Below are 23,955 nucleotides of genomic sequence, written 5' to 3'. Positions count from 1 at the left end.
AAGTTTGACCCTTCTTCTTGAACACCTCTTCTAAGTAATATTCATATATAACAACATAAATGCATATCTAACAAATGAAGTATTCATACATGTTTGAAATAATTTATACAATTCAAAGTCAGACCCTTCTTCTTGAACACCTCTTCTAAGAAATATTCATATCTAATAACATGAATGCATATCTAACAAATGAAGTATTCATATCTAACAAATGAAATATTCATACATATTCGAAATAATTTATACAATTCAACATTCAAAAGTCAGATTCTTCTCTCTCACCTCATCTCTTCCAAAAAGTATTCATATTTAACATGAAGTGTGCATATCTAACAAATAAAATATTCATATCTAACTAATAAAATATTTATATGTTCTACTGTGACAATCTTCGCTGGGCTAGCATGGACCCCCTCAAATGGTGCACCACGTTCTTCGCGCCGAATCTTGACGGTGAACCACTCTCTTCTAGCCGAATCTCGACGGTGCACCACGCTCTCCTCGTCGGATCTCGACGGTGCACCACGCTCTCCTCGCCGGATCTCGACGGTGCACCACGCTCTCCTCGCCGGATCTCGACGGTGCACCACGCTCCCCTCGTTGGGTCTCGACCGCCATCACAACTGCCGGCGTGGGTAGCTAGTGGCGAGCAATAGAGGAGAAGAACAGGGTGGGTTTTGAGTTGTGTTGAATTTTTTTTTCTTTCTAAGAGAAGATTGAAAAGGGTGAGTTTTGACCACGTGAGAGAATAAAAAAGAAAGGTTATTAGGGAAATAGATATGGAACAGATTCAAGGGGACAACATCTTTATTATATACTTTATAATTTAGTACAGTTGACGGGCTGTGAGGGAGCTCTCTGAGGCGATTTTTGAGCTAAAAAAAGCGATCCAAAAAAGAAAAAAACAGAAAAAAAGAGAGAAAACAATCAGAAAATAAAAAATCTACGAATTTAGGCTGAAAGCATGTCGGTCCAACAGATTCAGTTGGATCGTCTCTCTCGGAAATTGGATGAACTTCTCTCGGAAAAACACCATCGTATCCTGTTGAATCCAAATCCAGACTCATTCGTCGCAAATTGGATGAACTTCTCGCCAAATCCAAATTAACATAGGTCGTGAATAAACCGACATATATACCTGACTCTACTAGCTCTTCTCGATCTCATCCATCCTTTTCTGGATCTGAGCTATCTCATTAACAAGTTTGTGTACAGCCGTTAGTTTTTTTGTTATCTTCATCTTTCTTTTTATGGACTCCATCATGCCAGTGGGTTTTTGCGGTTTTGGAGAGACCTCCGAGAGAAAAGTGTCAATGGCATCTTCTATTAGGTAGGCAACATCTCTCATCTCCTTTACCCAATGCTTTTGTCTCTCATCAGTTATCTGCTTTTTGTCAGCATCCTTCATGAAAGCCTGAATTCAGTCGAGTTGACGGTCACTGTCTCTACTTGCTCATCAATGTTGTATAGGAGTAAAGCCTCTTTAACTACAACATCAGTGAGCTTGCTCGGCACAGAATTTACAATGCTCTCAGCCATCTCTCTTCTGTATTCTATTTGGCTGCTGAAACTAGCGAGAAATTACCAAAAATGTTTGTGTATAATTATGAGAAAGGCATGATAATTAAAAGGAAAAGAGAAATATAAATGCCGCTGGTTGATGCAATGTTGGGTGAGATAAACAATTCATTATGTGAAGGAGATCATAGCATCGCGCCCGAGCTGTTGTTAAGCATTCAATATGTGAAGGAAATAACATTAACTCTGAAGTGGACGTGGTGACTAATTAAACTGCGTTCAGCAAAGTAAGTCAAAGTAAGTCAATTTCATTAGAAGCTTAATTGCTTTTATAATTGTGACGTGTGTACAATATTTTCAGGCTTCATTTGACCAGTCAAACTGGACATGTCCATTTTGAATCGATCTGATCATTATTTGTCATGGATATCGGTTCTTCAAAATTAATAATTTTTTATTTGTAAAAATTAATATAAGATAATATAATGATTGGCTGAGTTTTTATAAGTATATACAGAATAGAAAGAAAAAATCGGATCCATTATTTAAAGCTTAAAAATATCTAGAATTCAATGGATCCAGCCACCACAGGAATACAAGAAATATCACCGAAACACACAAGAGACCACATAAATTCAGAGAGGGTGGAAAAAAAAATTCGGATTCAAAGATTGAAGCTACATCTTGGATCTTCTGTGGCCAATCATTATATTAAAAAAAAAGCATCGTTTGGTGCCTCAAAAATTCAATTTAAGTTTTCGTTCAATGGTAGACATACACCGATCGGTATTTTCTTTAGTCAAAAACATAAGAGATTATTCAAGAATTATTCATATAATTATTTTAAATGCATTTACTATTTATTATGTTTGTTTGCCTATCTCCGAGGGAGTGGTATATGTTGACAATAATCAAATAATCCAATTATTCTCTAAAAAAAAATGTATATGTTGACAAGAATCAAGACAAAGTCCTTAGTGTTATTTTTAGATTTGTGATATTCAACTAACAAATTAAATCAAAGTTATAAAGAATTACGACATCACTTCATAAATATATCAAATGTCTTATTTTTGGCATGCACTCTAAACAAGAAAAAAAAAAAGGGACCACCTGGACCCCAGGTGGTCTGCTAGGAGGGGCGGGCCGCCCGTGGGCCAAGCGATCGGGACAATTTAAAAATAACCCAAATGCAAAGGCAGATCTGTAAAAAACCTTTTTTTTAGGGTTTTAATAAAAATGGCCATCGTAAAAGGAAAAGAAGATAAAATTTTGAAATTGGGGTATTTTTCGTAGGCCAAGTCCACCCTAAAGGAAAACACTGGATTTCATGGCCTACTAGATATATATACACCACTTAGGATTAGATGGTCATATTTGGCATTTAATCATTTTATGTACAATTGCAACTGTATGAGTATCTATATAGTATCGGATTGTTATTGTGTGTCATATATAGTTATGAATCAATTTATAATTTTTTTAACAAATACAAAGAAAAAAAATTCAATGAAAAATAATTTTAATTGAAAATATCCCCTATTTGATTTGATGGGACACGTTTAAATATATTAGTGCTAAAGATAAAATAAAATATCGAATATATTGTGGGATACGTTTGAATATAGGAGAGAGAATTTGATCAGTACATTATTTTTCGAAATAAAATTTTGTCGTTCTTTGTACATTATATTATTTTTCTTTTTGTCAATCTTGTATACTTCATAATTTTGTACACTCCCAGCATGATTGTATACTTCATAATTTTGTGTGCAACCTATTTTAGAAGCTTGTTATAAATAAAACATAGAACATGCCCACCCTCAGCTACGTACTACTATAAGAAAACTCAAACTTGCAATCTTGAACTATATAAGATTGGAATACAACTCTGGTCTTGGACCAAGGGTCCATTATATCATTGAAGTGATATACATGTTTTTTTTATCTCAAGAGGAAAAAAAATAAAAATATCAGAAATTGAAATAAAAATGCAAAAAGCACACATGCTTACAAGAAATTTAATTAAAATTAAACAATGCCAAATGTGAAACTAGAGCCTTGGAGGAGTAAAATATGCATTGACCGGAGTCCATGGCTCTCTATAAATAGTTTAATGTAAGTGAAGGAACATGTTTGCATAAGTTGCGAATCTCATTTGCCTTACCCTCATTGCTCGCAGACCGCCATGTCAATTTTTGAAGGTTGGTTAGGTGCCGTAGCCCCTGAGGAACGCACAATTTTTCACATCCATAAATCTCGAGTTCTCTAAGAGTGGGCAGGGCCCCCTCCTCTATCTCCCAATCCTCTAGCATGGTAATGTTATAAAGCCACAATTTTTCTAACTGGTTGAAGCCTTTAGCTGAACATCTGATTTTTCGATGAGTTTTATTGACTCCACATGTTGTGAGACTCTTGAGACAGTGTAGATTCTCTAATACCGGCATTACATCTTGCTGGAAGTGACAACAATTAATCTGAAGATAAATGAGGTGAGGAGGTAACATGAAAACATCAGTGGCCATTTTACTAGGGGTCTCCTCAGAATTGTCATACCATAATCTTAGAGATTGTAGATTCTGATAAAATGGAAATTTTCTCATATCAAATATGTCTCCTAAAAAAGAACCTCTTAGGGTGAGAGAGATCAGGTTGTTTAATGTGCCAAGGAAATCGGCAACTACCATCCATGAACATGATTTGTTCTCTAAACATAATGTACGTAAATTGGGTAGATGAGGTAACCCAGTTTTCCATGATTCATTGGTAGTAACCGCTTCCAGCGTTTGCAAATTTGATAGTTCCGTTGATGGTGGCAGTTCTAGTCTCCTTGATCCAGTCCAGACATGCCTCAGTGTCTTCATGCTCCATGCACAATTCGGAAAATTATATGTGTTGAAGGTTTGCCCACGTGTACCTAGATCGATTTGAAGAGTCTGTATACAATTCATGGTGCCTATCACTTTCTCCAAGTATCTTTTCCCATACTTGTCATCTCGTCCAGAATACTTGTCACCAAGATATCCTTTAAGACACAGATATCTTAACTGAGTTAACCCCTCAAACATTCCCAAATCTATTCTTTCCAAGGATATATTACTCACCACTTTGAGCAGCTTTTGCTTAGAACAATTCGGCAAGGCTTTACCATGAAAGCATAACAGAGTGCGGAGGTTTTGGCTCATCATTAGTTTATCGCAATCTGGATGGTGAACTGCCACACGACGCGCCTTACTCAAGCTTTGTTGATCACAATCTGGATGTGAATACACCACAAGAAAGTTGTCCTCCTTGGCTTTTTGGATAGCAAGATCCCGTAAGAGATCGTGAATGCAGCAATATTTGATAGAACCATCAAAATCTCTAGATTTTACTTGAATCAGGCTCCTGTTATATATACAATAAGAAATTTTGTTTTAAACATATATACAAGAACATCCGATTAATTTGGAGCGTTCATGATTAATGTCATTACTAAATTATTAATGGCGCTAGCTCACATTTTTCTGAGGTATGTAAGAACTTAAAGAATGTACTGATTATGTATTATTATATTAACACGCATAAATTTTGAGGACAATAAATATTTCATAAAGAAAAATATATAGCTATAAATCAATTCAATTGGAAACTCTATGCATAACTTGTATGTGCAGATTGCATTGTACTTTATTTATCTTTTTCCTTTATATCCTTTTTGTTTTTCTTGTAGCGCTTCTTATATTGGAATCCTATTGTATCCAAATCATTTAATATATGCCTACAGGCTTTTATGAATAAATAACTAAATTGGACCAACACTTGTATATTCAACAATGATATTAGCACGTTACACTGAAATGTGTAATACATTAAATGAAGTAATACCTTTGCACGAGATCCTCTAAGTAACTCTCAGCTGTTTCTTCCAATGTTCTATTATCTTCATGTGGTATGAAGTTCTCCGCGATCCACATTCGAATTAAAGATACAACATCGATATCACGGTCTTCGGGAAAAGCGGCAAAGTACAAAAAGCATGACTTAAGAGCAAATGGTAGGTCCTCATAACTAGTGCCAATGATCTCGCTACATTTCTTTCCATCATCAACATGCCAACTCATTGTTTGTAACACCTTACTCCAAGCAGCATAGTTGCGTGGCTTTGTTGATAATAGGCCTCCTAAAACCACTAATGCAAGAGGAAGCGCACCACATTTATGAACAAATTGATCTGGAATATTAGAAAGATCATCAAAACAATTTTTATTTGGATCCTGATTTGGAAGAGCCTTTTTCAACAAAAGCTCTAAACTTAACTCCTTCGTTAAGAACCCAGGTTTGTACGGTTCACATGTGGGATCAGCCTTTTTAGCAATATTAAAGAACCTAGTGGTTATTAGTACTCTACTTCCATTATTATCATCTCGGAGTGTTTCTTCAATTTGAGTCCATAGATTGTCTGTCCAAACATCATCAAGGACTATGAGGTATTTTTTTTCTTTAAGAGACTCATGAAGCTTGGTAAGAAAAACTTCTTCTGTTGGTTGTTTGCTCGGATCGATACAAAGATTGAGTTGTTCCGCTATTTTTCTCAAAATGTCAATTAATTCGAACATTTGAGAAATAGCTACCCATATGCGAAGTTCAAATTGTCTCTTGATATCATCACTGTAAAAATAAAAATTTAGTGGATTTTAGTATAACAAAAATGTAAATATAATAGACTCAAAAAAGATTAAAAAAAGTATTCTGAAACACTTTATTATTAATGAATATTGTTGGTTTCTTAAATAACTAGCTAATATCAATTTACAACCAGTAAGGTACCTAATAACATTTAGTTGGCTGTTATATCAAGCGTATAGATATTAAAGAGTTAGATAAAATTGGACAATTTATTGTGCTTTGAGATTTATACAGAGGATTTGAACGGTCCAGATTTTTCATATATCAACTCAAAATTTGAGATATCTCAGAGGATGCTCAGATCTCAAAACCACTTCACTCTTTCACCTGAGGATACATGATATTTTTCTTTAGATCCAGACCGTTCAATCAATATCTGTACGAATATATTAGAGGAACCCATGCATTTCACCTCATTGGTCCATATACTGATCGGACAGTGAGGATCTAAACAGAAATTTTTTTTTACTTACAAAACTAATTATATGAGGCTGTTGTTTAGAAATTTGGCAAATCGATTAAAATTTTCTTTAAATTGATCAAACATATTTCATAATTTCTGGAAAGCTTTAAGTTCAAATGAACAGTGGTTGAGTTAGAACAAAATTGGAAAACATTTGTTGATTAGAAATATATAAAATTCAACCAGCTCTACTGTTGCAAAATGAAGAGTGTAATCAAATAGAATCAAACAATTAAATTCAAAAGTAAAATTTTTAGTTTTTAAAAAACAAATATATAGCACATACCAATTGTATACTTTACGCGCGATAGTCGTTTTTCCGAGCCCACCAATTCCCCAAATCGAAACGACAGAACGTCTCTTAGTGTTCTCATCCAGCAACTCCTTCACAACATGGTCCTGGTCCTCCTTAAACCCGACAATATCGGGATCAATGTCCGGTAGCACAGGTGGCCTAATAGGCCGCTTGATCTCTCCACTGTCCTCGCCCAGAGTATTGATTCCATACCTTGTTGAAAATAATAATTTAGTTAGAGATAATAAACTAAATTAAATGGTTAATTAGTTAAATAATTACCGTTGATTTGGTTGAATAATTTATACATAAATTAAATGTTTATATTTTCTAAAGTTAAAAGAGTTGAAAAATATCAATTTAGTATGAAAATTTGTATCACCCTTATTTTCCTTTCTCTTTCTCACTTCCACTAAAACACAAAACAAAATATTCAAATCAAACTTAAGTCGTGAAGAAACCAACATATATACCTGACTCTTCTCTTCTCGATCTCATCCATCCTTTTCTGGATCTGAGTTATCTCATGGACAAGTTTTTGTACTGTCGGTAGGTTTTTTGTTATCTTCAACTTCTTGTTCATGGACTCCATCATGCCAGTGGGTTTTTGCGGTTTTAGAGGAACCTCCGAGAGAAATGTGTCAATGACATCTTCTATTAAATATGCTACATCTCTCACCTCCTTTACCCAATGCTTCTGTCTCTCATCTATTATTTGCTTTTTGTCAGCATCCTTCATGAAAGCCTGAATCCAGCCGAGTTCACGGCTCACTGTCTCCACTTGCTCATCGACGTCGTATAGACGTAAAACCTCTTTAACGCCAACATCAGTGAGCTTGGTCAGCAAAACCTTTACAATGCTCTCAGCCATCTCTCTTCTGTATTCTAGGTGGAGCTGAAACTAGTTAGAAACAATTAATAAAATGTTGGTGTATTAAGAGAAAGGGAAAGAGGAATGTACATTTGGTTGAATGAAGGTTATTGTAGGGAAAGTGATCTAAAGAAGTAGAGGAGCTAGAAGATATATAGTAGAAAGATGATTCACGCACTAAACATTAACTACCCAGTTGAATATTGAAACATAACCCACATAGCACATGCATAATACTCTTTGGGGAATTTTATTAAACATTTGACGTGCACAAACAAAACAAGCAACAAGATGGAGCAAGCAAGAGAAGAAAAAAACCTCACGAAAGTATAGATCGAGGAGTGATTTTCTTAATTACCAACTAGGACAAGAAAGAAATTGGAGTTGAGTTGCACAGCCTAGCTAGTGCCCGGTGGAGAGAAGTTGGATAGGAATAGGAGAGGTGAGACTGAGAGCTATATATATCAAATCTCTGAATAATTGAAAGGTTAATTATTGAAGCGGATGCTATGTTGGGTGAGTGGAGTCCACTCTGAACTTGCCGGGCAGCCGAGGGTTCTTGGTAATTTTCCAGCTCCTAAGGACTGTACTATTAATATTTGGAATTCATGAGGGCTTCTGTAAGAACTTGTAGGGGTTTGCACTTCAATTGTTTGGAACTCCTGGGTTTTTCTGCATTTTTTTCAACCAGACGGGCATCCTTCTTTAGAAATTTGTTGAGGTTGATGGAGGTACATCAAGACCGTGAAGACCATATCGGGTCCTAGAGTTTAGATCCGATAATTCCATTTGGCAGACAAAACCCGTTAAACGATTTAAAGTGGCTTAATTAAGCAAGTTTCTCATCGAGTTTATCTGATAGTTTTTTCATAAAGTTAATTAATGTTGTTGACAAAGAAAACAAGATAATTTTTTTTTTTTGGCAACTAATAATTTGGTATACATTTTCATAAATTTTACAAGATTATGAAAAAAAATCAAAAGTCAACAAGACATACCATTATAGACTGAAAATCATATTAATTATTATAGTGACTAATAATTTTGACAAGAAATTAATTGTTTATATGGACGTCACATTTTCAAAGAAAAAAACACTATACCAATTACCGCCCAAAATATCTGGGTGGTTCTATTGCTACAGTAGAACTGTCCGAAATTTGTGGATTTGTGGGTATTTGTGGATTTTATTTTTTTAATGGAGGCTATGAAAAATTTGTGGGTATTTGTGGGTATTTGTGGGTATTTGTGGATTTTATTTTTTATTTGGTAGAAAAATTTGAGGGTATTTGTGGATTTTATTTTTTTAATGGAGGCTATGAAAAAAAAAATCAGTATAAATTCTAAGTTTGACTTAGTCTATTCTTGGTCATTTCTAATTAGACTTGACTAGTAGAAGTCTTTATCGACTTTTTGATTAGAACTGACTAATAGAAGTCTTTATTGACGACCTGACTAATAGGAGTTTGACTAATAGAAGTCTTTATTTTTAGATCATTTTTGGTCATCTTTCATAAATCATAAAAAATAATAAAAGCTAGTATTCTACAATTTAATTTATTATATAACTAATTTATTAAGCTACTTAAATCGAAGTTTGAAGGTAATATGATAGATTTTTGAAGTCGTAACACGGATGACCTTATGCTATTCATAGTACCCATAGTACTATTTTATAATTTCATGATTGATAAATGATAATGATTTTGAGAAACATATTTTGTACATTAAGTATTTTAGCTTTTGAGTTTATTCGTGATTTTAAGATATTTATTTGGGTTTATTAGGTTTTTTTCTAGATTTGATGGAATTTATTTTAATTTATTCAGAGTTCTCCAAGGCTGTAAGGTATTTTTGGAATTTTGAAGTTCTGAGGGATCTTTGGGTAAATCTCTGAGATTCCTTTAATGGTTTCTGAACTTGCCGTGCAGCCGAGGGTTCTTGCCGTGCAGCCGAGGGCTTCTGTAAGAACTTGTAGGGTTTGCACTTCAATTGTTTGGAACTTCCTAGTTTTTATGTATTTTTTCCATCCAGACTGGCAACCTTCTTTACATATTTGTTGAGTGTGATAGAATGAAAAAAAACGTGCCGTGCCATGCCGTGTCAAGTGAACAGTGACCCGTACCATGCCGTGACCAAAACATCAAGGGATGATCACAGCACGCGAGTCACGCCTGACTCGCGTGCCGTGACTATTCACGTGCCGTGTCCAAACGTAACTAATTACGTTTAACTATTTTTTCATAATTTAAGTTAGTTTCTTCAAGATTCACTATTTGATTAAGACCTAATGGTTCTAATTACACGTAACTCGCGTACCGTGCCGTGACCAAAATGTCAAGGAATGGTCACGGCACGGAACAGTAACATGTGCCGTGCCGTTCCGTGACGGAGCCAGCTCTGCCTGTCATTTTTCCCACACTAGAAGAGTGATGCAGGTACATCAAGACCGTGAAGACCATATCGGGTCCTAGAGTTTAGATTCGATAATTCCATTTCGCAGACAAAACCCGTTAAACGATTTAAAGTAGCTAATTAAGCAAGTTTCTCATCGTGCTTATCTGATAGTTTTTTTAATCCCTTGAATGTTTAGTAGCAATATTTGATAGGTTTAACCTCCAAATTTGTCAAAATATATAATTTACAAAAAAAAAAAAATTTGAAAACTATGCACATAAAGTTAATTAATGTTGTTGACAAAGAAAACAAGATAAAAGGTTTTTTTTGGCAACTAATAATATGGTATACATTTTCATAAATTTTACAAGATTATGAAAAAAAAAATCAAAAGTCAACAAGACATACCATTATAGACTGAAAATCATATTAATTATTATAGTGACTAATAATTTTGACAAGAAATTAATTGTTTATATGGACGTCACATTTTCAAAGAAAAAAACACTATACCAATTACCGCCCAAAATATCTGGGTGGTTCTATTGCTACAGTAGAATTTGAGGGTATGAAAAATTTGTGGGTATTTGTGGATTTGTGGGTATTTGTGGATTTTATTTTTTTAATGGAGGCTATGAAAAATTTGAGGGTATTTGTGGGTATTTGTGGGTATTTGTGGATTTTATTTTTTATTTGGTAGAAAAATTTGAGGGTATTTGTGGATTTTATTTTTTTAATGGAGGCTATGAAAAAAAAAATCAGTATAAATTCTAAGTTTGACTTAGTCTATTCTTGGTCATTTCTAATTAGACTTGACTAGTAGAAGTCTTTATCGACTTTTTGATTAGACCTGACTAATAGAAGTCTTTATCGACGACCTGACTAATAGGAGTTTGACTAATAGAAGTCTTTATTTTTAGACCATTTTTGGTCATCTTTCATAAATCATAAAAAATAATAAAAGTTAGTATTCTACAATTTAATTTATTATATAACTAATTTATTAAGCTACTTAAATCGAAGTTTGAAGGTAATATGATAGATTTTTGAAGTCGTAAGACGGATGACCTTATGCTATCACTACTACAGAATAAGTGATTGTACACGGACATAAACATGAGAGCTACACGGATTTCTTGCCGTGTGGAATGTGAGGGTGTAGAAATCCTTGAATATTTACACATGGATATTTACGTACCCGTGTGCAATTATCGAGAGCTACACGGATTATTACATAAACAACCGTGTACAAACGCTTGCCAGCGTCGCTCTCGAAATAACCGAGCTACACGGATTATTACATAAACAGCCGTGTATGATTACTCTTTCTACACGGACATTTAGCTAAATGTCCATGTAGCTCTCTTATTTTTTTTATGTTTAAATACCTTTTTACACGGACTTTAGTTAAATGTCCGTGTAGAATTGTTTTTTTTTTCCAATTTTTTTTTAATGTTTAAATACCTTTTTACACGGACTTTAGTTAAATGTCCGTGTAGAATTGTCCTTTTTTTCCCTTTTTTTTTGTTGGCTAGCTTTCAATTTTGTTATCCATTTAAAATTAGAATTCCAAAACAGAGAAACATTAAACAGAGGTCTTTAAAACTCATAATTCCAAAACTATACAACAGTATAAATAATTTATGTACACTAAATTATACAAAATTATACAAATTCATATTGAGCATTACAAAATTTAAATTGAAACCGTCTTGTCCACATACATCTGACATCATCGATCTGCTCTTTGGTGTAACACTTTTCCTTTAGTCCATACTACAATTATAATTTGGTATTAGTTAGTAACAAGAAAAGGTAGAAGATTACAATTCATGCAACATATATATATACAAAGCCTTTTGTACATGCAATCTCATGTGATAAAACATAACATATACTCATCAGGATCCAATACAATGTTTGTATAAAAGTTATATCCTTACCACTTAGTAACCACATGATCAAGCTTTGGCCCAAAATTCGGTAAAGTTGGGCTCAAATTGCCAAAACTCTTGGTTATGATCTAGTTTGGACCGAAATTTCATACAAACTAAGGCGTATTAGATCCAACATACCAAAAAAGGAGCTCCCATGTGATCCATGACATGATGCCTCTTGGTTAAAGGTCTCCAACATATTGCATCTCCAATAAGAATCCATTGATCAACATATATGTGCATACATAATAGGCAATAAAAATTCTCCTTTAAAATTTTCATCCAAAATTATAAGAAAATATTTATATATAAAATTAGTTGAATCTGTCTAGCTTTTATACGAACCATTGAAAATCAATTTCGTAAAAAAAAAATTATTGCATCTTATATGAATTTACGATGGCTCTGATACCAAATGATAGTCTTAATAATTTATGACGTGTTTTGCAATTAAAAAAACACAAGCAATCCAGAATCCGTAAATTCAAAATAAAATAGCAAAGTAATTTAAATCTTACAGTTCTGAAGTATAGACATCTTTAGGCGGAAGCGTTAGTACTGATCTTCAACGGTTTTCCTCAGATCTGATGATGGAGACCTTAGGCGTTTTCTTTACTTCTCACTTTCAAAAAATAGTCCACATTACACTAATTATTTACATTATCTTAACAAATCAAGCATGCATGCATTAATTAATAATTGACCTAAATAAGCAATAATAAGCTAGTAATAGAAAAGAGAAATATATATATATATATATATGAGGAGGGTTCAAATGCACCCAAATTTTTGTGCACCCAAATGCACCCTATCTTTCAAATCATTTTTCTCTGTTTTCAAAGTCCGAATAGTCAATCCGAACCATTAGATGCGATCTATATATTAAGATGTACTTGGAGACCAAATTTTACATTTTTTGGAATTTTTTTACTATTTATTAAGCCACTTTGAAAATCGCTGATTTTACATTTTCTGGACCATTGAATCAGCGATTTTTCAAAGTGGCTTAATAAATAGTAAAAAAATTCCAAAAAATGTAAAATTTGGTCTCCAAGCACATCTTAATATAAATATCGCATCTAACGGTTCGGATTGACTATTTGAACTTTGAAAATGGAGAAAAAGAATAGGGTGCACTTGGGTGCACAAAAATTTGGGTGCATTTGAACCCTCCTCTATATATATATATATATATATATATATATAAATATATATATATATATACACACACATGACTAAGCTTAGCAAGATAGAGAGGAGAAATACAAATTAACTTCAAAGATCTCAGATCCTAGCTCCTTGTGCATAGAAATCAGAATGGCACTGCTGGAAGGAGAGAGAGAGAGAGTATTAATTGATCAAAACGGCGCTGCTGGAAGGAGAAGGTCTTTTATATAACCAAAACCCTAGAATAACCTTTCTACATGAATTTTTAAGTAAAAAATCTGTGTAGCTCTCTCAAGGCTTTCTATACTGTTATTTAAACAAAAAACCGTGTACAATTTTCACCTTTCTACACGGCTCTTTATTAAACGTCCGTGTTGCTCTCTCAAGCTTTCTACACTACTGTTTAAACAAACATCCGTGTACAATTCTTACCTTTCTACACGGTTCTTTAATAAATATCCGTGTAGCTCTCTCAAGGCTTTCTACACTGTTATTTAAATAATAATCCGTGTATAGTTCCTAATAAACGTCCGTGTAGCTCTCTCAAGGCTTTCTACACTGATTCTTTAATAAACATCCGTGTAGAGATCCCACAGATATTTCGGGCTCCCAAAAAATTATATTTTCTCCACGGTTTTTAGGTAAAATTATCAAATCCGTGTACAATGTGCAGTGTACAATGACCATTTTTGTAGTAGTGTATCCATAGTACCCATAGTACTATTTTATAATTTCATGATTGATAAATGATAATGATTTTGAGAAACATATTTTGTACATTAAGTATTTTAGCTTTTGAGTTTATTCGTGATTTTAAGATATTTATTTGGGTTTATTAGGTTTTTTTCTAGATTTGATGGAATTTATTTTAATTTATTCAGAGTTCTCCAAGGCTGTAAGGTATTTTTGGAATTTTGAAGTTCTGAGGGATCTTTGGGTAAATCTCTGAGATTCCTTTAATGGTTTTTGAACTTGCCGTGCAGCCGAGGGTTCTTGCCGTGCAGCCGAGGGCTTCTGTAAGAATTTGTAGGGTTTGCACTTCAATTGTTTGGAACTTCCTAGTTTTTATGTATTTTTTCCATCCAGACTGGCAACCTTCTTTACATATTTGTTGAGAGTGATAGAATTAAAAAAAACTTGCCGTGCCGTGCCAAGTGAACAGTGACCCGTACCGTGCCGTGCCGTGACCAAAACATCAAGGGATGGTCACAGCACGCGAGTCACGCCTGACTCGTGTGCCGTAACTATTCACGTCCCGTGTCCAAACGTAACTAATTACGTTTAACTATTTTTTCATAATTTAAGTTAGTTTCTTCAAGATTCACTATTTGATTAAAGACCTAATGGTTCTAATTACACGTGACTCGCGTGCCGTCCCGTGACCAAAATGTCAAGGAATGGTCACGGCACGGAACAGTAACATGTGCCGTGCCGTTCCGTGATGGAGCCGGCTCTGCCTGTCATTTTTCCCACACTAGAAGAGTGATGCAGGTACATCAAGACCGTGAAGACCATATCGGGTCCTAGAGTTTAGATTCGATAATTCCATTTCGCAGACAAAACCCGTTAAACGATTTAAAGTGGCTTATTAAGCAAGTTTCTCATCGTGCTTATCTGATAGTTTTTTGCATCCCTTGAATTTTTAGTAGCAATATTTGATAGGTTTAACCTCCAAATTTGTCAAAATATCTAATTTACAAAAAAAAAAATTTGAAAACTATGCACATAAAGTTAATTAATGTTGTTGAGAAAGAAAACAAGATAAAAAGTTTTTTTTGGCAACTAATAATATGGTATACATTTTCATAAATTTTACAAGATTATGAAAAAGAAAAAAATCAAAAGTCAACAAGACATACCATTATAGACTGAAAATCATATTAATTATTATAGTGACTAATAATTTTGACAAGAAATTAATTGTTTATATGAACGTTACATTTTCAAAGAAACAACCACTATACCAACCGCTCAAAATATCTAGCTGGTTCTATTGCTACAGTAGAATTGTCTAGAATTTGAGCAGTTGGGATATTTTTAAAAATAGAAAAATTTGAGGATATTTGTGGATTTTATTTATTTAATGGAGGCTATGAAAAAAAAATTCAGTATAAATTCGAAGTTTGACTTAGTCTATTCTTGGTCATTTCTAATTAGACTTGACTAGTAGAAATCTTTATCGACTTTTTGATTAGACTTGACTAATAGAAGTCTTTATCAACGACCTAACTAATAGAAGTTTGACTAATAGAAGTCTTTATTTTTAGACCTTTTTTTGCTATCTTTCATAAATCATAAAAAATAGTAATAATTAGTATTCTACAATTTTATTATATAACTAATTTATGGAGCTACTTAAATCAAAGTTTGAAGGTAATATGATAGATTTATGAACCCGTAACATGGATGACCTTATGTTATCCATAGTACCCAAGCCTTACTCTATATCTATCGAGTAAGGCTACGGTGCTATGGGTTGCATAGAGGGCTACGGTGCTAAGGCTCAGTATTTTAGTTTTCAAAATCCTAATGGTCGATCCTAACTGTTCATCTTGTTCTCTACATTAATATGTGTTTGAAGACTAAATTTTATATTTTTTGGTAATTTTTTACTATTTTTTTAGATAGGTAGAAAATCAGTTGATCTAAAATTTTTTGCACCATTCAGATATTTGATTTTTCTACCTATAAAAAAAAATAGTAAAAAATGTCCAAAAAAAATAAAATTTGGTCTCCAAACACATATAAATATGGAGAACAAGATGAATGGTTCGGATCGACCGTTAGGATTTTGAAAACTCGAGTATTGAGCCGTAGTACCGTAGCAATCTATGCAACCCATAGCACCGTAGCGTTACTCGTATATATATATATATATATATATATATAGAGTACGGCTAACGCGCTTCCTCTAGCATATGGGCCGAAATGCTTCTGATGAAAAGTTAAAATTTCAAAATCCAAAAAGTCGATCTGAACCGTTCATCTTCTTCTCCATATTAATATCTGTTTGGAGACCAAATTTTACATTTTTCTGAAATTTTTTACTATTTATTAAGCCATTTTGAAAATCGCTGATCCAATGGTAGCTTCTGATTTTTACTGTTTGGTAAGCCACCGTTGGATCAGTGATTTTCAAAATGGCTTAATAAATAGTAAAAAAATTCAGAAAAATGTAAAATTTGGTCTCCAAGCAGATATTAATATGGAGAAGAAGATGAACGGTTCAGATCGACTTTTTGGATTTTGAAATTTCAACTTTCAAACAGAAGCATTTCGGCCCATATGCTAGAGGAAGCGCGTTAGCCGTACTCTATATATATATATATATATATATATATATATATATAGGATTTGGCTAATATGCTATGGGTTGCATAGAGGCCTCCCGTGCTACGGCTCAATATTCGACTTTTCAAAATCCGAACGGTCGATCCAAACCGTTCATCTTGTTCTCCATATTAATATGTATTTGGAGACCAAATTTTACATTTTTTGGAAATTTTTACTATTTTTTTAGATTTATTGAATATCGCTATTTTTTATGATCCAGATTTGTCTGAAAACAACGATTTTCAATAAATCTAAAAAAATAGTAAAAAATTTCCAAAAAATATAAAATTTGATCTCCAAACACATATTAATATGGAGAACAAGATGAACGGTTCGGATCGACTGTTTGGATTTTGAAAAATCGAATATGGAGCCGTAGCACGGGAGGCCTCTATGCAACCCATAGCACCGTAGCCAAGTCCTATATATATATGAACATGCCCGCCCTCAACTACGTACTATTATAAGAAAACTCAAACTTGCAATCTTGAACTATATATGTTTTTTTATCTCAAGAGAGAAAAAAATAAAAACATCAGAATTAAATTAAAAATGCAAAGCACACATGCATACAAGAAATTTAAGAGAAAACAATGTCAAATATGAAATTGGAGTCTTGGAGGAGTAAAATATGCATTGACCGGAGTTCATGCGTGACTATATATATCAATAGTTAAATTAATTTAAGTGAAGGCACATGTTTGCATAATTGGCGAACCTCGTCTGCCTTACCCTCATCGCCCACACCCCACCATTCCAATTTTTGAAGGTTGGTTAGGTGTCGTAGCCCCTGAGGAACACACAATTCTTTACATTTCTTAATTTTGAGTTCTCTAAGAATGGGCAGGGCCCCCTCCTCTATCTCCCAATCCTCTAGCACGGTAATGCAGAAAAGCTTCAGTTGTTCTAATTGGTTGAAGCCTTTAGTTGAACATCTCATTTTTCGATTATAAGGTTTATTGAATCCCAATAGTCCGAGACTCTTGAGACAGTGTAGATTCTCCAGTACCGGCATTACATCTTGCTGGAAGTGGAAATTTCTAATCTCAAGATAAATGAGGTGAGGAGGTAACATGACAATATCAGTGGCCATTTCATTATTGTTAGAGTATAATGTTAGAGATTTTAGATTCTGATAAAATGGAAATTCCCTCATATCAAATATGTCTCCTGAGAAAGAACTGTTTAGGTTCAGAGAGATCAAGTTCTTTAACGTGCCAAGGAAATTGGCAACTACCATCCATGAACATGATTTGTCGTGTAATAAATCTAATGTACGTATATTAGGTAGATGAGGAAATCTAGTTTTCCATGATTCATTGGTAGTAACCACTCCAAGCGTTTGTAAATTTGATAGTTCTGTTGATGGTGGCAGTTCTGGTCTAAATGATCCAGTCCAGATATGCCTCAGTTCCTTCATGTTCCATGCACAATCAGGAAAAATATATGTGGGGAAGGTTTCCCTACGTGTAACTAGAATGACCTCAAGAGTCTGTATACACTTCATGGTGCCTATCACTTTCTCCAAGTATCTTTTCCCATACTTGTCATCTCCTCCAGTACACTTGTCACCTAGATTCCCTCTCAGATTTAGATATCTTAACTGACATAATCCCTCAAACATTCCCACATCTACGCTTTCCAAGGATGTATTACTGCTTACCACTTTGAGCAGCTTTTGCTTAGAACAATTCGGCATGACTTTACCATCAAAGCACAACAGAGTGCGGAGGTTTTGGCTCATCACGAGTTTATCACAATCTGGATGGTGAACTGCCACACGACGCGCCCTACTCAAGCTTTGTTGATCACAATCTGGATGTGAATACACCACAAGAAAGTTGTCCTCCTTAGCTTTTTGGATAGCAAGATCCCGTAGGAGATCGTGAATGCAGCAATGTTCGATAGAACCATCAAAATGTCTAGATTTGACTTGAACCAGGCTCCTGTTATATATACAATAAGAAAATTTGTTTTAAACATACAAGAACATCGTATTTGGAGTGCTCATAAAGGTCACAAGTAAATTTTTGGGGCTCACGTTTTTCTAAGGTAAGTAGTAAAAGAAATTAGTATTGATTATGTATAATATTTACACTAAAAAATTTTGAGGACAGTAAATGTTTCAGAAAGAAAAATATTTAGCTTCGAAACAATTCAATTGGAAACTCTATACATAACTTGTATGTGCTGATTGCATTGTGCATTATTATTATTTTTCTTTTTTTCCTTTCTGTTTCTCTTGTAGTGCTCCTTATATTAGAACCTTGTTGTATCCAAATCGTTTAATACATGCCTATAGACTTTTATGAATAAATAACTAAATTGGAACCAACACATGTATATTCAACAATGATATTAGCACGGTACACTAAAATTTGTAATACATTAAATGAAGAAGTTATACCTCTGCACGAGATCCTCCAAGTAACTCTCTGCAGTTTCTTCTAATGTTCTATTATCTTCTTGTGGTATGAAGCCTTCCGCAACCCACATTCGAATTAAAGATTCGGCATCGATATCACAGTCTTCGGGAAATGCGGCAAAGTACAAAAAACATGATTTAAGAGCAAATGGTAGATCCTCATAACTAGTACCTATAATCTCGCTACATTTCTTTCCATCATTAGCATGCCAACTCATTGTTTGTAACACCTTACTCCAAGCAATATAGTTGTGTGGTTTCCTTGATAATAGGCCTCCTAAAACAACTAATGCGAGAGGCAACGCACCGCACTTTTGAACAAATTGATCTGTAATATCACAAAGATCATTAAAAGTACTTTTGTTTGGATCATGATTTGGAAGAGCCTTTTTCAAGAAAAGCATTACGCTTAACTCCTTTGTTAAGAACCCAAGTTTGTATGGTTCACACGTGGGATCTGCATCCTTGGCAACTTCAGAGGACCTAGTGGTTATAAGTACTCTACTACCATTATTTTTGTTTGGGAGTGCTTCTCCAATTTGAGTCCATAGTTCATCTGTCCAAACATCATCAAAGACTATGAGGTACTTTTTATCTCTAAGGGACCCATGAATCTCGGTAAGAAAATCATTTGATTGCTTGCTCGGATCGATAGGAAGCTGGAGTTGTTTTGCTACTTTTCTCAAAATGTCAATTAGTTCGAATTTTTGAGAAATAGCTACCCATATGCGAAGTTCAAATTGTGTCTTGATATCATCACTGTAAAAATAAAAGATGTTGTGAATTTTAGTATAACAAAAATGTAAAGATAATAGACTAAAAAAAGATTAAAAATATATATATATCTGTGTCCGTTTTGATGGTTAAATTTATGCGTAAATAGAAAATTGAATTTTTTGTTACCAATCGAAAGGGCTCTGGTTTAGCTATTAGCTAGGCCAGCCAGAGACATCAATGAAGGTTTGAAAATGCAAAAGTTGTTGCTGCCATAGTGATAAGACTTATGAGAGCTTTGTGTTTTTTCAAACTGAACCACGAATAAAACACAAAAAAAACGTATATTACGTTTTATTGCAAATAAAATGCAAATTATGAATTATTCACAATAAAAACATAAAATAAACGCGAATTTTTAAAAGAAAAACGTTTAGGTTTTTTTTTTCTTTCTTATTGTACTGAATCATTTCCGAATTTATCTGCATTATACTCGAATCACAAATTTTTTACCTCGCTGAATCGAATCCGAACTATTCATTTGTCACTTTAATTAGGGCTATACAAATAGATTTGCACAATATCAATTCGCACGATTCAGCCGTTGTTTATGAGATCTAGCTTTTGATCTTGTTTAAATTTGCACATTATCAATTACCGTACATGCAATACAAAAGAAACATATCCCGGCATGCCCTCAATGACATGTTCGGAATGGGATGGGATGGGTTGGGTTGGGTTAATAAAGGCATCCAACAAGAACAAATCAATTTAACCCTCAATGGCCTACTTGGCTACTTTAATGAAAATGTTACAACCACAATTAATAAATGCATAATTAATCATTATGATTAGATATGTCAAATTTTTGGATCGGGTTGGGTTCATATTGGATCATGAATTTTATTTTATTTTTTTTCCTTTTTTAAGGAGAAATGTCGTATTCAGCCCGACATTTGAAATACTTTATTGGTTGTAATATCAGTCAGAATCCATAGTATCCAATTATATTTTGAAATACTTTATTATTAATAAATATTGTTGGTTTAATAAATAACTAGGTAATATAAATTTACAACTAGTTAGTACGTAATAGTAACATTTAGTTGTGTATTATAAAACATATAGATAGTAAAGAATTATATCAAATTGGAGAATTTAGTCGGCCGGATCTCAAATTTTCAGTTTATCTTAAAGTCGAGTTCATTTCCAATTCGGAATGCAGGGAAACAATATTATTGTACTTTGAAAATTTATGCAGAAAAGATTTGAACTGTCCAATTTTTCACATATCAACTCAAAATTTGAATGCAGTGAATTCTTTTCACCCGATATCATAATATTTTTGTTTAAATTCAGACCATCGATCCATCAAAATCTGTATAAATATTAAAAGAATCTCATGCATTTCACTTCGGAATGAATTGCTCAGATTCTGATCAGACAAGGCGGATTTAAACATAATAATATTATGTTACATCAGAAGATATGAATTCAATTCCGACTCAACCAACCAATCGTTAGGTTCAAAATTGTCTAGTTCGACCCATTTGTTCAGTCAATTATTGTCAACCTTGCGATGAATTGTCTTAATACATACTATTCTTATAATTATGCACAATTGATTTACTAAAAATTAAAAATTAAATGGACTTGATTAGTTTATTTAATAAAAATTAAGTTTTTAACTACAAAACTAATCATATGAAGCAATTATCTCAAAATTCATTAATTCATCAGACAATTTGTTCAAAAAGTGACAGGATTTGATAATTTGGAAAATCGATTTACAATTTCAGAAAATTTATCAAACATGTTTCGTAATTTCTACAAAATCTTGAAGTTGAAATCAATAGTGGTGAAGTCAGAACAAAATTGGAAACACTTGTTGACTAAATATATATATAATTCAACAAACTCTATTGTTGCAAATAAGAGTTTAATCATCTTGAAACAAACAATTAAATTCAAAACTAAAGGTTCTTTAAGGAAAAAAAAAAACAAAAAGAAAAAACAAATATATAACACATACCAATTGTATACTTTTTGTGCGAGAGTTGTTTTTCCGAGCCCACCAACTCCCCAAATCGAAACGACAGAACGTCTCTTAGTGGTCTCATCCAGCAACTCCTTAACAATATTGTCTTGGTCCTCCTTGAACCCGACAATATCGGGATCAATGTCCGGTAGCACGGGTGGTCTAATAGGCAGTTTGATCTCTCCACTGTCCTCGCCCAGAGTATTAATTCCATACCTTGTTGAAATTAATATATTAGTTAGAAATAATAAATATAATTGATTGGTTAATAAGTCAAATAATTAGAGTGAATGTACTTGAAATTTATACATAAATTAACTGTTTATCTTTATTTTCCTTCGTCATTCTCTCTTCCACTAAATACACAAAGCAAAATGCTCTAAATCAAAATTAACATATATAGGTCGTGAATAAACCAACATATATACCTGACTCTACTCATCTCGATCTCAGTCAACCTTGTTTGGATCTGAGTTATCTCATGGACAAGTTTGTGTACAACCGGTAGTTCTTTTGTTGTCTTCAACTTCTTTTTCATGGACTCCATCATGCCAATGGGTTTTTGGGGTTTTAGAGAGACCTCCGAGAGAAAGGTGTCAATGGCATCTTCTATTAGGTAGGCAACATCTCTCATCTCCTTTACCCAATGCTTTTGTCTCTCATCAGTTATGTGCTTTTTGTCAGCATCCTTCATGAAAGCCTGAATCCAGCCGAGTTGACGGGTCACTGTCTCTACTTGCTCATCGATGTTGTATAGGAGTAGAGCCTCTTTAACTACAACATCAGTGAGCTTGCTCAGCACAAACTTTACAATGCTCTCAGCCATCTCTCTTCTGTATTGTAGGTGGTAGCTGAAACCAGTGAGAAACAAAAAATGTTGGTGTATTATCAGAAAGGCATGACAAAAAGTTGAATGTTCAAGACATATATAACAAAAAGTAGCACATAATACTCTTTGGGGAATTTTATCAAAATTTGACGTGCACAAACAAAACAAGCAACAAGATGTTTGGTGTTCACCACATAATCACAGAAGCAAGAAAAAGAAGAAAAAAACATGAAGAAAGTATAGATCGAGGAGTGATTTTCTTACCAACGAGGAGAGAAGAAAGAAATTGGAGTTGAGTTGCAGAGCCCTAGCTAGAGGCCGGTGGAGAGAAGTAGGAGAGCAAATGAGCAATATATAATTAGAGAGGTGAGACTGAGAGCTATATCAAATCTCTGACCTGATGGGGATGACTCAATCAGTCAATAATGAGCAATATATAATTAGAGAGGTGAGACAGAGCTCTATCAAATCCCTGAACTGATGGGGATGACCCGATCGGTCAATAATGAGCAATATATAATTAGAGAGGTGAGACTGAGAGCTATATCAAATCTCTGAACTGATGGAGACGACTCGATCGGTCAATAATGAGCAATATATAACTAGAGAACTGATGGGAATAGGGTTGTCAATAGGTACGATACGGGGTGTCTTGGAATATTTTTTGAAAGTAAAGTAAAGTAAAGTTAGTCAATATAGCGTGTCTTGGAATATTTTGTTAGTCAATATAGCGTGTCCTGGAATAGTTAGTTTGTTTGATTTTTCTTATTGTCAATTTGATGAGAAGCTTAATTTCTTTATAATTGTATAATTGTGACGTGTGTGCATTATTTCCCGGCTTCATCAACATTCAACTATCAAAAGTATTTGACCAGTCAAAACTGGACATGTTCATTTTGAATTGATCTGATCACTATTAATTTGTTATGGATCGGTCCTTCAAAATCCATAATTTTTTATTTGTAGTAATTAATATAAAATAATATAAGATACTATAATAAGTGGCCGAGTTATGTAAGCATTTACGGATTCGGAAAAAAAAAATCGGATCCAATATTTAAAGCTTAAAAATATCTTCAATTCAATGGATCCAGCCACCACATGAACACAACAGACCACTTAAATTCGGTATTATTGGATCCCATAAATGATAGGGGTGCAAACGGATAGGATAATATACGATCGTATCCGGATCTGTATCGGAAAATTTGATATGGATATCTAATTATATGAATTTCCGTGCTAATACGGACTGATATAGATATAATTTTGAATTTTAATTATCCATATCTAAATAATA

General features: G+C 33.7%; 3 protein-coding genes across 3 annotated transcripts in view; all 3 read right to left on the bottom strand.

Moving 5' to 3' along the window:
* The window catches only part of LOC144548599 (disease resistance protein RPP13-like), a 112,872-nt gene that overhangs the window by 40,493 nt on the left and 48,424 nt on the right, over window positions 1-23,955 (bottom strand). The window contains exons 2-3 of the mRNA XM_078297309.1: window positions 7,418-7,839; window positions 6,936-7,157 (exon numbers count right to left, since the gene is read on the bottom strand). Coding sequence (XP_078153435.1) covers window positions 6,936-7,157; window positions 7,418-7,815 — 620 coding nt within the window. The 5' untranslated portion in view covers window positions 7,816-7,839. The remainder of the gene's footprint in view (window positions 1-6,935; window positions 7,158-7,417; window positions 7,840-23,955) is intronic.
* LOC144548595 (putative disease resistance RPP8-like protein 2) overlaps window positions 17,318-23,955 on the bottom strand; it is a 70,345-nt gene continuing 63,707 nt past the window's right edge. Inside the window, exon 4 of the mRNA XM_078297300.1 lies at window positions 17,318-18,595. Within this exon, the coding sequence (XP_078153426.1) occupies window positions 17,323-18,595 (1,273 nt within the window). The 3' untranslated portion in view covers window positions 17,318-17,322. The remainder of the gene's footprint in view (window positions 18,596-23,955) is intronic.
* Window positions 19,038-22,661, bottom strand: LOC144548297 (putative disease resistance RPP13-like protein 3). Its single transcript, XM_078296977.1, has 3 exons — window positions 22,255-22,661; window positions 21,821-22,042; window positions 19,038-19,833 (listed from the first exon to the last, which is right to left on the bottom strand). Exons 1-3 carry the CDS (start codon window positions 22,650-22,652, stop codon window positions 19,038-19,040), a joined length of 1,416 nt encoding a protein of 471 aa, XP_078153103.1. The 5' UTR covers window positions 22,653-22,661.

This window comes from Carex rostrata, chromosome 33 (assembly GCF_964058835.1).
Source record: "Carex rostrata chromosome 33, lpCarRost1.2, whole genome shotgun sequence".
Classification (NCBI taxonomy): Eukaryota; Viridiplantae; Streptophyta; class Magnoliopsida; order Poales; family Cyperaceae; genus Carex; species Carex rostrata.
This window is presented reverse-complemented; position numbering and strand designations above follow the sequence as displayed.

What these genes read in the sequence shown, in the direction of transcription:
- LOC144548297 (XM_078296977.1), bottom strand. Translation starts at nt 22,652, where the DNA reads ATGGCTGAGAGCATTGTAAAGTTTGTGCTGAGCAAGCTCACTGATGTT. An exon ending in ATCGAGATGAGTAGAGTCAG is followed by an intron (nt 22,043 to 22,254) that starts GTATATATGTTG and finishes AATTTCAACAAG; the next exon opens with GTATGGAATTAATACTCTGG. An exon ending in GCACAAAAAGTATACAATTG is followed by an intron (nt 19,834 to 21,820) that starts GTATGTGTTATA and finishes TTATTTTTACAG; the next exon opens with TGATGATATCAAGACACAAT.